The 12,781-nt window shown below is 38.8% G+C and overlaps 1 protein-coding gene across 6 annotated transcripts in view; it reads left to right on the top strand.

Moving 5' to 3' along the window:
* LOC122821268 (transmembrane channel-like protein 3) overlaps window positions 1-12,781 on the top strand; it is a 73,255-nt gene that overhangs the window by 4,180 nt on the left and 56,294 nt on the right. For all 6 annotated transcript variants that reach the window (XM_044099055.1, XM_044099054.1, XM_044099063.1 and 3 more), the window contains 9 exons: window positions 647-728; window positions 909-1,015; window positions 2,186-2,284; window positions 2,584-2,726; window positions 2,831-2,978; window positions 3,107-3,150; window positions 5,999-6,146; window positions 6,483-6,592; window positions 8,441-8,519. In XM_044099055.1, the coding sequence (XP_043954990.1) occupies window positions 647-728; window positions 909-1,015; window positions 2,186-2,284; window positions 2,584-2,726; window positions 2,831-2,978; window positions 3,107-3,150; window positions 5,999-6,146; window positions 6,483-6,592; window positions 8,441-8,519 (960 nt within the window). The remainder of the gene's footprint in view (window positions 1-646; window positions 729-908; window positions 1,016-2,185; window positions 2,285-2,583; window positions 2,727-2,830; window positions 2,979-3,106; window positions 3,151-5,998; window positions 6,147-6,482; window positions 6,593-8,440; window positions 8,520-12,781) is intronic.

The following is a 12,781-nucleotide window of genomic DNA, read 5'->3' as shown; positions in this document are numbered from 1 at the left end:
TATAAAAATCAATCAACTAGATGTAAATGCATAAAACTAATCATTTCTATTGAGTGTAACCAAATGCTTGATCCACCTCAATTGGTTCCTCTTGACATGAAGGAGCAGTAGCTCTACTCTGAGTTCCTCCTGGATGACTGAGCTTCTCATCGTCAGTAGGGTCCTGGAGGGTGCATGGGAGTTTACCCAACCAGTCTGCATGTGTTTTGTGGACTTGGAGAAGGCGTTAGACCGAGTCCCTTGGAAAACCATGGAAAAGGGTAGAGGGGTTTAAGTATTTTGGGATCTTGTTCACGAATGAGGGAAAAATGGAGTGGCAGATCAACATGCGGATTGGTGCAGCGTCTACAGATAAGCGGGTGCTGTACCAGTCAAAAAGCGAAGCTCTCAGTCAATCAACGTTCCCACCCTCATCTATGGTCATGAACTTTGTGTTTTGACCGAAAAAATGAGATTACAGATACAAGCAGTTTCTCTGAAGGATGTCTGGGCGCTCCCTCAGTGGTAGGGTTAGGGATAAAATATAATAAACTACAAAAGGTGAACTGAAGAAAATGTAGGACTTTAGAACAAGATCTTGTCTTCTGCATTGTGCTAATGCCACTGTTCTGACTTTGTGCTTTTTTACAACTTTTCTCCTCTGTAGCTGCTGAAAAAACTTTACCGTGTGCTTTACAACATTGTTGTTACATTCATTCCGTGGGAAGTGAGGATCAAAAAAATTGAAAGTAAGTAATGTTCATCTGCTATAAGTGTGTTGCCTTTTCTTCCCTTTTTTCTGAACGTTTTGTTTTAAAGGGCACATTTATTTATAATCTAATAAGTGTTTGTTGCTGTCAGGGAAAAATAAATTACAGTCTATGAAATGTTTTCAATAAATTTTTAGTAACATTTTTATTTTTCTTGAGGTCACTTTGGATCAGGCGTAGCCTCCTATTTTATCTTTCTTCGCTGGCTGTTTGGGATAAACATCGTCCTCACCATCATGACAGGATCTTTTGTGGTGCTACCAGAGGTCAGTGTCTATAGTAATTCACATTTACATATACCGCACAAAACTTTAGCAAAGGCAAAAATAATTATGGCGCGTTCACAGCAAACGCATTACACATGTCAATAACGGGACCATGTGTGCACTTTAAAGTTAGACACGTGACATTTTGATTTAGATGCGCGTCAGGCGCATCTAAATCGCTCTGTGTGTGTTGAGAGGAGACTCCTTAACCATCTCATATATAAATAAATATTAAGTTTATTTCACATTACTCAACATTTTGCTGGGCAGATTTGGACAGCTCAAATGCAGGAAAATATTTTCAAAAAGGAAAAGTTATAACTTAATCTACGCCAAAGGCGATCTTGAAGATAGAAACAAGGCTGAAAATTGGATTCCAGTTTCTTCTCACAGCCTTGCCTACCAATCTGTAAAAGCTTTTTTGTCTGTGAATAGGTGATGTGACAATGTGATATTAAAATACTTTGAGTTTTAATAAATAAATTTAAAAAAACTATTTAAATGTAGACCTTTCTGTTCCTCTTTATTGTAAGGTATTAAAATTTAATACCACTGTTCAAAATTTAGAGATAATTCAATTTCTTTTGTTTTGTTTTTTCCCTCTGTAAACAATAATTCGTCTTTTTATAGGGATAGCTGAGAATGTATCCCTGGGGAATATGTTCAAACTGCAGAGAACAAAAGAGGAGGAAACATGATGCTGGATTTATTGTTGTTAGTGACATGCAGACACAAGCAATTTCCACTGACATTACTTTTACTGTCATCCTCCCAGTGTAATCTTATTGTTCTGTTTATCTATTTGTAGCACCAAGGTTTTAAGAACCTTGTTATTCTCTGCGTTGAAACATTCTCACATTTTCTATTTTTGTGATTAAAAACATGGACCATCAAACATTAAGGAGGTTCTGTCAATCCTATATTTTTGTTTTTTTTTAATGCTGCAGATTTTGTGACCAGATATAAAATGTTATATCCATGTGGCTCAGCTAAACGTGACAATATGATGTTTTGGGGGGTTTTTTTTGCAACAAATATGTCCTTTCTAGTATCTGTATGGTGTAAATGTTGAAGGTTTGCTGTGTTTCTTTGAGTCTCCACCTGTCAGATTTTCCTTGATACAAGTGCAATAAAATTGATCTTTTCTGTATTAATCTTCTCCTGTTCCAGCTGTTGGCTGGAGCTCCATTTGGAACAACAAGAAGTAAAACTATCCCCAAAGAGCATCTTGCATCAGCCCAAGACTTGGACACCATCTGGTCTCTTGGGGCAAGTCTTTCTTTCCTCTTACTGTTTGGTCAATAACACACTATGTATAGATCTTCACTTAAACATAAATTTAGTGCCTCCTTTTTTTCCAAGGTCAGTTTAATCAATTTCTTCTACCATAAGTCACTAAGTTATGGTATGATCATTCTTTCTACATCATTTTTTTCCTTGTACAGTTATATATAATTTTACACGCAACATACTGTATATTAGCTGTAATTCTGTAATCCCTTTTATTAGAATCATCCTCAATATATTATCGTTATATATAACTGTGTTTTGTGTATGATTCACCACAGGGTTACCTGCAGTACTCTGTTTTATTCTATGGTTATTATGGCAGCGTGAGGAAGATTGGCAGTGCTGGCTACCGGCTGCCACTTGCATACTTCCTTGTTGGGATGGCTGTTTTTGCCTACAGTTTCATCATCCTGTTACGCAAGTAATGTTTGTGCTATTTACTACCTATCTAAAGGTTCTGATTATGTATTTTCAGCTCCAGTCTCTATACTCTTAAAAATGATTTACATTTTATGTTTCCACCAGAATGGCAAAGAACTCTCGTCTGAGTCTGGCCAGTGCTTCTGATGAAAACTTCACATTCTGTTGGAGAGTTTTCTGTGCCTGGGATTACCTGATTGGTAATCCGGAAGCTGCAGAGTGCAAAGGGGCTGCAATTGTTAACAACATCAGGGTCAGTTATACAGTTACACAAAACTCTTGCAAACAAACTAACCTGGATTAAACTCAATTAATCTGAGAATTTAAGTCAAAACAAATCTTGAATTTTACAAGTGGGTTAATTCATGTTGCTATGAACAGGAAGCAATTGTTGAAGAGCAAGAAAAGAAGAAGGATACAAGCCTGTAAGTGTTTTTGTGCATGCCTGTGTATGACTTTTTGGTTTTTGGCACTAACAAAGACTCCTCTAGTTAATCAAGAGAAAAAAGCATGAGCATGTTCCAATTTTAACAGTGTTTCTGAATCAAGATTCATAGTGCCTATTACGTCTGAGTGGATTCTTGGTCATGTTGGCTTTCAAGAAAAGATAAAAATGCCCTTAAGAAAGAAAAATTGATTCTGAGTCCCCTTCAGTTTATGAAAGTGAGAATAAAAATCTTTCGGTGTATTTAGACTGGTTACCCTGAGTCTTCTATGTTTATTTCAGAGTCACTCTGTTGCAGTTCCTTTAAGGGCTTAAATAAAGTTTAAATTGGGTACATTAAGCCCAGTTAAAAATGGCCACTCCATTACTGTCACTGCAGCCTTTGTTACAAAAAGACAAGAAAAATCATTAAATCACAGCGATTTTAGATCTCCCCTATTGTATTCGGGAGTCCCAACTGGTGGGCCAGTAAAACTTTTATTCACATTTTTATGTTTACTTATTTGACTTTAATGAATTTACAGAGAAGTACATTTATGTACAGTGGGGAGAACAAGTATTTGATACACTGTTGATTTTTCAGGTTTTCTCACTTGCAAAGCTTGAAGAAGACTGTCATTTTTATCATAGGTACTCTTCAACTGTGAGTGATGGAATCTAAAACAAAAATCCAGAAAAATACAATGTATGATTTTTAAATAATTAATTTCCATTTTATTGAGTGAAATAAGTATTTGATCAACTATCAACCAGTAAGAATTTTGGCTCTCACAGACATGTTAGTTCTTCTTTAAGAAGCCCTCCTGTTCTCCACTCATTACCTGTATTAACTGCACCTGTTTGAACTCGTTACCTGTATAAAAGACACCTGTCCACACACTCAATCAATCAGACTCCAGCATCTCCACAATGCCCAAGACCAGAGAGCTGTGTAAGGACATCAGGGATAAAATTGTAGACCTGCACAAGGCTGGGATGGGCTACAGGACAATAGGCAAGCAGCTTGGTGAGAAGGCAACAACAGTTGGTGCAATTTTTAGAAAATGGAAGAAATACAAAATAATGGAAAATCTCCCTCGGTCTGGGGCGCCATGCAAGATCTCACCTCGTGGAGCATCACTGATCTTGAGGAAGGTGAGGAATGAGCCCAGAAATACACGGCAGGACCTGGTCAATGACCTGAATAGAGCTGGGACCACAGTCTCAAAGAAAACAATCAATAACACTCTACACCGTCAAGGATTAAAATCCTGCAGTGCACGCAAGGTGCCCTTCCTCAAGCCAACGCATGTCAAAGCCCGTCTGATGTTTGTAAATGACCATCTGAATGATCCAGAGCAGGAATGGGAGAAGGTCATGTGGTCTGATGAGACAAAAATAGAACTTTTTGGTTTAAACTCCACTTGTCATGTTTGGAGGAAGAAGAATGATGAGTACAACCCCAAGAACACCATCCCAACCGTGAAGCATGGCGGTGGAAGCATCATTCTTTGGGGATGCTTTTCTGCAAAGGGCACAGGACGACTGCACCATATTGTAGGAAGGATGGATGGGGCCATGTATCGTGAGATTTTGGCCAACAACCTCCTTCCCTCAGTAAGAGCACTGAAGATGGGTCGTGGCTGGGTCTTCCAGCATGATATAACGACCCAAAACACACAGCCAGGGCAACTAAAGAGTGGCTCCGTAGGAAACATCTTAAGGTCCTGGAATGGCCTAACCAGTCTCCAGACCTAAATCCAATAGAAAATCTTTGGAGGGAGCTTAAAGTCCGTGTGGCCCGGCGACAGCCCCGAAACCTGAAGGCTCTGGAGGAAATCTGTATGGAGGAGTGGGCCAAAATCCCTGCTGCAGTGTGTGCAAACCTGGTCAAGAACTACAGGAAACGTCTGATCTCTGTAATTGCAAACAAAGGTTTCTGTACCAAATATTAAGTTTCATTTTTCTGGTGTATCAAATACTTATTTCACACAATAAAATGGAAATTAATTATTTAAAAATCATACATTGTATTTTTGTTTTAGATTCCATCACTCACAGTTGAAGAGTACCTATGATAAAAATGACAGTCTTCTTCAAGCTTTGCAAGTGGGAAAACCTGAAAAATCAACAGTGTATCAAATACTTGTTCTCCCCACTGTATGTCTTGATTTAAGAAGATGACTTGGCCAGGATTTTTTTAGGATTGGCATTCAAACAAGGGTTTAGACAACTTTTGCTTGAATACGAGAAACTTAAATGAAGTGCCTGCAGAGAGGCAACCAGGGGTGTTGAAGTCTCCCTGCCCTGTTGCTCTTCTGAGCTCTTATTGTCTCTGGTTCTTCCCTGTGTTGCCTGCTGCCATTTTCATTGGATTTTCTGGCTCCCTGTGATTTTTTTGTAAGTTTTTGTGATCATCGTCTTTCATTAAATATTTTCTAAATCTACTCCACGTCTCTGCTGTTCTACAGTTGAGTCCACAATCAACCTGCAACATATCATGACAAAAATATTCTAAACTATTGTTTTCTCATGAATATTGTATTTGTTTTATTTTCAAATAAAATTGAACAAAAACTATTTTGTTCTAAAATTGTCTTTCCATTGCATTGTAATTTTTTATCTTTCGAGAGATGTCTATCTTATGTCCTGCCATAAAAACTATAAAAACAGTAAATTCTTACTGCCAGGGGTTTTTAGGCTTAGCTGTACGTTGTAATCACAACATAGACCAGAAAACATCTAACACTGAGGGTTCACTGATAGAATGTACTGAATGTAAAGCTTTTTTCTTTTCTTTTCTTTATAAATTCCACTAGATTCATTTGACCAATTGTTTTTTTCTTTAGGGCAGTTCTCATCAGTCTGCGTATTTTAGCCAATATCTTGGTTTTGCTGTCACTAGCTGGGAGCATCTACATCATCTATTTTGTTGTAGACCGATCCCAGAAACTGGAGCAGGAAAAGCCAGAGCTGACGTTGTGGGAGAAGAATGAGGTACAGAAGCAAGATATATATTAGAATTACTGGTTTCATTTGATTACGCAACATGCAATAGAGGTAGGGACAGATGGAAACAGCACACAGAGAGAGGATTGTTTCTATTTTTCTGAGTTTTAGTCAACCTACTTGTTGATCTAACTGGATGATTCTACAACACTTTAGCAAACTGTAGTCAGCCAGTCAGTAACACTTCTTAAAAATTCCAGGTTTCTCAGTTTCTGTAGAGCTGTTGTTTTTTAATGTTTTGTTGGGTCTGGTTTAGTTTATTTTGTGAAAGAGACATATCTTTTTCTTTTTTTTCAAATTGCTGTCTTATTTGTGTCCCTTCAGGTGAGTGTGGTGGTCTCACTCATCACTATGATCGCACCTTCTGCCTTTGAGCTGGTTGCCCAGCTGGAGATGTATCACCCAAGAACCTCCCTGAGATTCCAGTTGGCCAGGTAATTTAATTGACCATTATCTGCATAATGTATCCTTAGTTGTGGATTCTGATGAAATCTTTTTAATAATGTCATTTTCCTACTTACCCAACAGTAGCCATAGCAGGGTTCAATATTTTTCACCAGGGACATGTAGATTAGAAAAGAGGGAACAATGTCTGCTTCTTTTAATTTTTTGGATTCATTTTTATTTTTTACCAAAGTCAAGCTGTTTTTTTTATTATTATTAATCCAGCTTAAAATGTGTGTGTATCTCCCATTCACACTATTTTGAGTTTCATACATTCACTGGATTCTTGTGTTAAACTGTAGTTGTTGCCCAGGTTCCTGCTTATGTTCCATGTGTTCTGTAAGTTTATCAGTTTCCATCATTGGGAATATCAGCCCCAGAGTATGGAATGGCGATACAAACCAGCTTTGTGAAATTCTGCAGTATTCATTGAACTTTAACATTCCCCAGAGATCATTTTCAGTGGTGTGTTGTTACACTGCCTAAGAGAGCTTATCCCCCAGTCCACAGAAACTCTGGCATGTCACATCCTACCTAGCAGGATGTGACATGCCAGAGAGCAACCCCTGAACGTTGCCAAGAATGTTCAGCAGACATCAAATGAAACACCACCGAACATTCAGTGGTCATTGTCTGCAGATGTTCAACAAATGTTCACTGAACGATTGTTGACAACATTCGCCATTTAAAGGTGTGTAATTTTGACGACCAGCAAGCATTGTCTGCAAACGTTCATTAAATGTTTAGAGACAACATAGACAACCCAAACATTAATATGACCTATAATAATGACATTAAAGACAACCAAGGGAAAAGAAATGATACAAAAGTCACTGTATTTTCTTTATTTTTTGTCCCCACCAGGGGGTCTTTTTGTGGGCTCTAGTGTCCCTTATACAAAAGTAGGCTGAGAGGAAGGGGGAAGCAGATGGGGGAAGAAATGCGGCAAATGTCGCCAGGTCTGGGAGTCGAACCCGCGCCGGCCGCGTCAAGGACTCAAGGCCTCCAAATGTGGGTCGCGCTAACCCCTACGGCAGTACGGAACGCCACAAAAGTCACTTTATTACATAACCCTAACGCTTAGTTTAGTATGTAATTACATACTAGACATTATCAGTGAAACATTCATTGGCAAGAGTATGCAATGGGATTAATGACATGCATAATAAAAATAAAATAAACATCCAGAAAAATATTATTATGATTAAATGTGTAGAGTTTCCAAAACCAAGTAAGAGCAGCACTACAATATATTTTGAAGTAATATTACTGAAGTACTACAAATCCCTCCAAGGAATTACTCTGACCATGCAACACATTCTTCCTCCCTACTCGTCATATATGGACGCTCTGTCAGGTTCCCTCTGAGTCACATGTTGAGGAAACGGGTATCCTCTTCTCGCCAGTAATCGACGTGCAGGCAGGGTGTTTTCATTGAATGTTAAAAAATTTGCAGAAATGAAGATAAAATTACAACATATATTCAAAGATTTGGAGGATCTTTTAAAGCTGAAGTAAAATAAACATAATTGTTAAGCATACAACTACATCGACTGAATTTTTTTGGAAAGCATCAAAAGTGCTTCAATCCGTTCACAAAGACTCATGCTTTTCGTTCCTAGGTCATCAGTTTCCAATGTGTAGAGAGCTCTACAACATTCAAAGAAAACACCCTGCACGTTGATTACTGACAAGAAGGGGGTACCTGTTGCCTCAACATGTGACTCAGGGAACCTGGGCAAGCGCCCCTATATGATGAATAGGGAGAAAGAATGTGTTGGACCGTAAATTGCACACATGATATACCAGTTTTTATAGATTGTGTTATGTGTTTACAGAGTCCTTGTTCTATATCTGGGAAACCTCTACAGCCTCATTATTGCTCTCTTGGATAAAGTCAACAGTATGAGTTCTGCTGTAAGTATTGAGATTCTATGTACCATATTATTGGGGAATTTTTCTACCATATATTGAGAACATACATTTTCAGTTTGAAAACAGAATGCCATCTTTGTTCTCAAAAACTGTAATGTTTCGCACTCAAAACTTACCCTCTCTTTCAAATATTCTCTGTGCTCTCTCAAATCTTTGTGTTCATGCTCAGAGTTTCTCCTTGTATGAAAAACTTCTCTCTGCATGGATTAAATCTCTGCTCAGCAAATGCACGAACAATGCATAGCGGACCCATAGCTTTGAAACCAAGAAAAAAAATGTGTGGACACTTGACCAATGTACAAGAGAAAGATACATGAACATAATTGCTGTTGTTGGGATCGACCCATATGAGACAAAGAAAGAAAATATGTCTGACGATGTGGACAAATGCCTCCAATCTCATACTACTAGACAGACAGACAGACAGACAGAAACTTTATGACCTGAGCGTTAGGGTAACCCTAACCCTTGTCATGTCGGTCTCCTATGCAGCACTCTTAGATGTACATCAAAAACTTAAAAGCATTAGCGATTGCATCAGAAGCCACTCTACTGTGCATGTTTCCTGCAGAAAGCAGGCAAGAACACATTATTCTAACTATTTAATCTCACACTGTCCTTCAATACAGGATCTGTTAGACTACCGTAAATGAGTTGTGTGCAATAAGAGGGTTCAATTATTTACAATCGGGCTAATAAAATGATTTATTAGCTGGCGGCCAGTGAGCTGAGCTCTTTGCCCAATGCAACTCCAGCACACAGATTTGTGGTGTCTGCAGATGCCAGAGGCTTTATTTTTAGCACAGCGTCTATACCCCACACTACCTTCAGTTTATCCTTCTGCATTTTTGATTTCAGCCAAGGGTGCAGATACATCTTCATTTTCCCAATAACTGTGACCAAAATAGGAGGAAATGATTGTTATCCTGTTTGTCCTTTCCACGCTAAATATAAATTCCTTTCTTTTTCTGTTTTTTAATGAAACTTACATTTTATGAAAACCCCATTCTGGTGCCCTTATTACTCACCATGGTGTCCATGGTGTCTGTCTTACTTTGAGGCACTTGCATGTCTCATTGAGAGTTAATGATCTTACCATGAACAAATGTTGCTAGTAAGTGATGTTCTTCCACAGAAAACACAGCAGAAACATTTCATCAAATCTATTCTTCTTCCTCACCTTTAAGCTGTAATGACGTAGATAAGTTGGTAAATGATTTTCAGTCTAAAGTTTAAGATATCATTGATTCCATTAAAATGAAGGTTGTGTCTGGTAAGAAGAAATCTGCATGGAGAAATGCACAAACTGTAAGAACTGCAAGACAACTCTGTCATAGGGCAGAACAAAAATGGCATAAAACTCAACATCACGTTCATTATGACATCTATAAAGAAACATTATGTTACTATCATTTACCACTCAAACATGCAGGCTTTATTTGCAGATGTTTTTCTGTGTGTTTATTTCAAGTTTTCTGTGTTTCTATGTCTCCGTGTTGTCCTGTCTCCCTTTGATTAGTTCCCAGGTGTGTCTCATCCCCTGATTATCTCCTGTGTATTTAGTGCCACTTGTGTCTCTGTGGGGTCCTTGTCTCAGTTGGTGTTCTTGTCATTGTCGTCTGTGTGCCCAGTCCATCTCTTCCACAGTTTAACCGGTTGCTACCGGCGTCGAGCCTTGGTGTCTGCTTGGTCATGTTGCCTGGCTTCCTGGATTGTGTTTGGACTGTGTTTTTTCTGGATATTTCTCATTGTCTTTTCATCATTTTACCTGGGTCCCAAGCGTTTGCCTCACCACCACTCACCTGCAATCCCTGACGAGCATTAACAATGTTCCAGCTTTATTAGCAACAGTTGACAGACTCACAAACCCTCCTATCACGTTACCACCTGAATTTCAGTCTATTGCCGCCTGCAACCAGTTTTCCAGTTTCTTTTCAGAGAAAATTCAAAAAATCAGAGGATTAATCTGCACATCCACTATAAAGTCAGAACCAACACTGAACCCAAACAGAACAAATACAAGAAAAATGACCCAATTTCAACTACTTAATTATAAAACCCTAGAGGAAATTATAAGTCAACTCAGCTCCAGTTCCTGCTGTCTGGATGTCCTACCCTCACATTTCTTTAAGAAAGTCCTGCCTGTTGTTGCTACTGATCTGATCCAAATAGTAACTCATCGCTCTCATCAGGCGTTTTACCCCAGGCTTTGAAAACAGCAGTAATCAAACCACTGATAAAAAAGAACAATCTAGAGACAAATCACTACTGCAGAATTACAGGCCGATCTCTGACCTCTGACCTCCCATTCATCAGCACAGTTATTGAAAATGTTGTGTGTAAACAGTTAAATAGCTTCCTAATGATAACCAACTGCTTTGACTCCTTCCAATCTGGTTTCCATGGTCACCACAGCACAGAGACTGGCCTAGTCAAAGTGTTCAATGACATCCATATAAATACAGAATGTAGGAGAACCACAGTGCTGGTTCTGGTTCTGTTGGACCTCAGTGTTGACCAGGACATATTACTGAATGGACTGGAGAGTTGGGTCGGACTCTCCGGTCCAGAGATTAACTGGTTTGAATCTTACATAAAGAACAGGGATTTCTTTGTTTCAATTGGAAACTTCTCAAAGAGGTCAAAGGTCATATGTGGGGTACCCCAAGGTTCAATCCTAGAACTGCTCTTATTCAATATCTATATGCTCCCACTAGCTCAGGTTATAACAGGAAATAATATCAGCTACCATAACTATGCAGATGACACACAGCTCTACATTACGATGTCACCAGGTGACCTTTGACCCCATCCAATCACTGAACAGATGCTTAGGACAGATAAATGTGTGGATGTTCCAAAACTTTCTCCAGCTGAACAAAAACAAAACTGAAGTTATTATTTTTGGACCTAAAGAGGAACGATCTAGAGTTATAGATCTAGAGTTATAGATCTAGAGTCAGTGCACAGCTTCAGTTAATACAACTAAAGACCAGCGATCAGCCCGAAACCTGGGAGTAGTCAATCAATCAATCAAATTTTATTAGTATAGCACATTTCAAAGTGCTTTACATCAAATCAAACACAAAAACACAATGCAACATAGAATCAACAATAAAAACACAACGTCAAGTCAGATTCTATCAAAAAATTTGCAATTGATTACGTTTCTAATACAATTCTAAACAAGTGGGTTTTTAGGGTTAGGGTTTTGCAATAACTCATCTGAAATCTCCCAAACACATGTGGAAAAATGTGTTATGGTCTGATGAAATCAAGGTTGAACTTTTTGGACATATTTCCAAAAGGTATATTTGGTGCAAAAACAACACTGTTCATCACCAAAAGAACACCATACCTACACTGAAGCATGGTGTTGGCAGCATCATGCTTTGGGGCTGTTTTTCTTCATCAAAACACATTTGTATTTGATGTACCAGAAGACAAAGAAAAGTTGGATGTTGTGCTAAGTAAACTTGATGCTCACTGTTCACCTAAGAAGAATGAATCCTATGAGAGATGTGTGTTTCGTTCCCAAATGCAGACTCGGCATGAACCCTTCGATAACTTTCTGACAGATCTGAAAGTGAAAGCTCAGTCATGCAATTTTGGTCTGCAGAAGGACTTGATCAGAGATCAGATCGTCTTGGTGTACGTGATGGGAAGCTCAGAGAGAGACTGCTGAGAGAAGTGGAACTAGCCCTGGAAGCAGCTGTAAAGATGTGTCAGGCGAGCGAACTGTCTCTGCAGCAAGTGAGGACATTTTCTGAACTTTCAACGGGAACTACTTCACAGTTCAGTGACGGAGCAGCAGCAGTAGGAGTGGTGTCCTGCCAGAAGAATCGGCATGCACAGACAAGGCAGCTGCGAGAGGAAGCCGTTGTCAGTGGTAAGCCCTGTGGATCACGGCATAAAGGGAAACAATGTCCTGCTTATGATAAGCAGTGTTTAAATTGCCGTGGAAATAATAATTTTGCAAAGCAATGCTTTAAGAAGAAGAGGAGGAGGAATAGAAGATGAATCGTGTAAACTTAGTACATGAAGCTGACCTAAGTGACACATTCCTTATTGGTGTTGTGAACTGTGAAAATGAGTCAGAAAAAGTGCAGCGTGTTGACAGAGGTGATAAATGGACAATTCCTCTGTTAATAAATGGAACCACAGTTAAGTTCAGGTTGGACTCATGTGCTAAGGCTAATCTCATAAGCATGTCTGATATAAAAGAATTAAAGTCAGGTCTAAGA

This window comes from Gambusia affinis, linkage group LG02, assembly GCF_019740435.1.
Source record: "Gambusia affinis linkage group LG02, SWU_Gaff_1.0, whole genome shotgun sequence".
NCBI classification, from domain to species: Eukaryota; Metazoa; Chordata; class Actinopteri; order Cyprinodontiformes; family Poeciliidae; genus Gambusia; species Gambusia affinis.
This window is presented reverse-complemented; position numbering and strand designations above follow the sequence as displayed.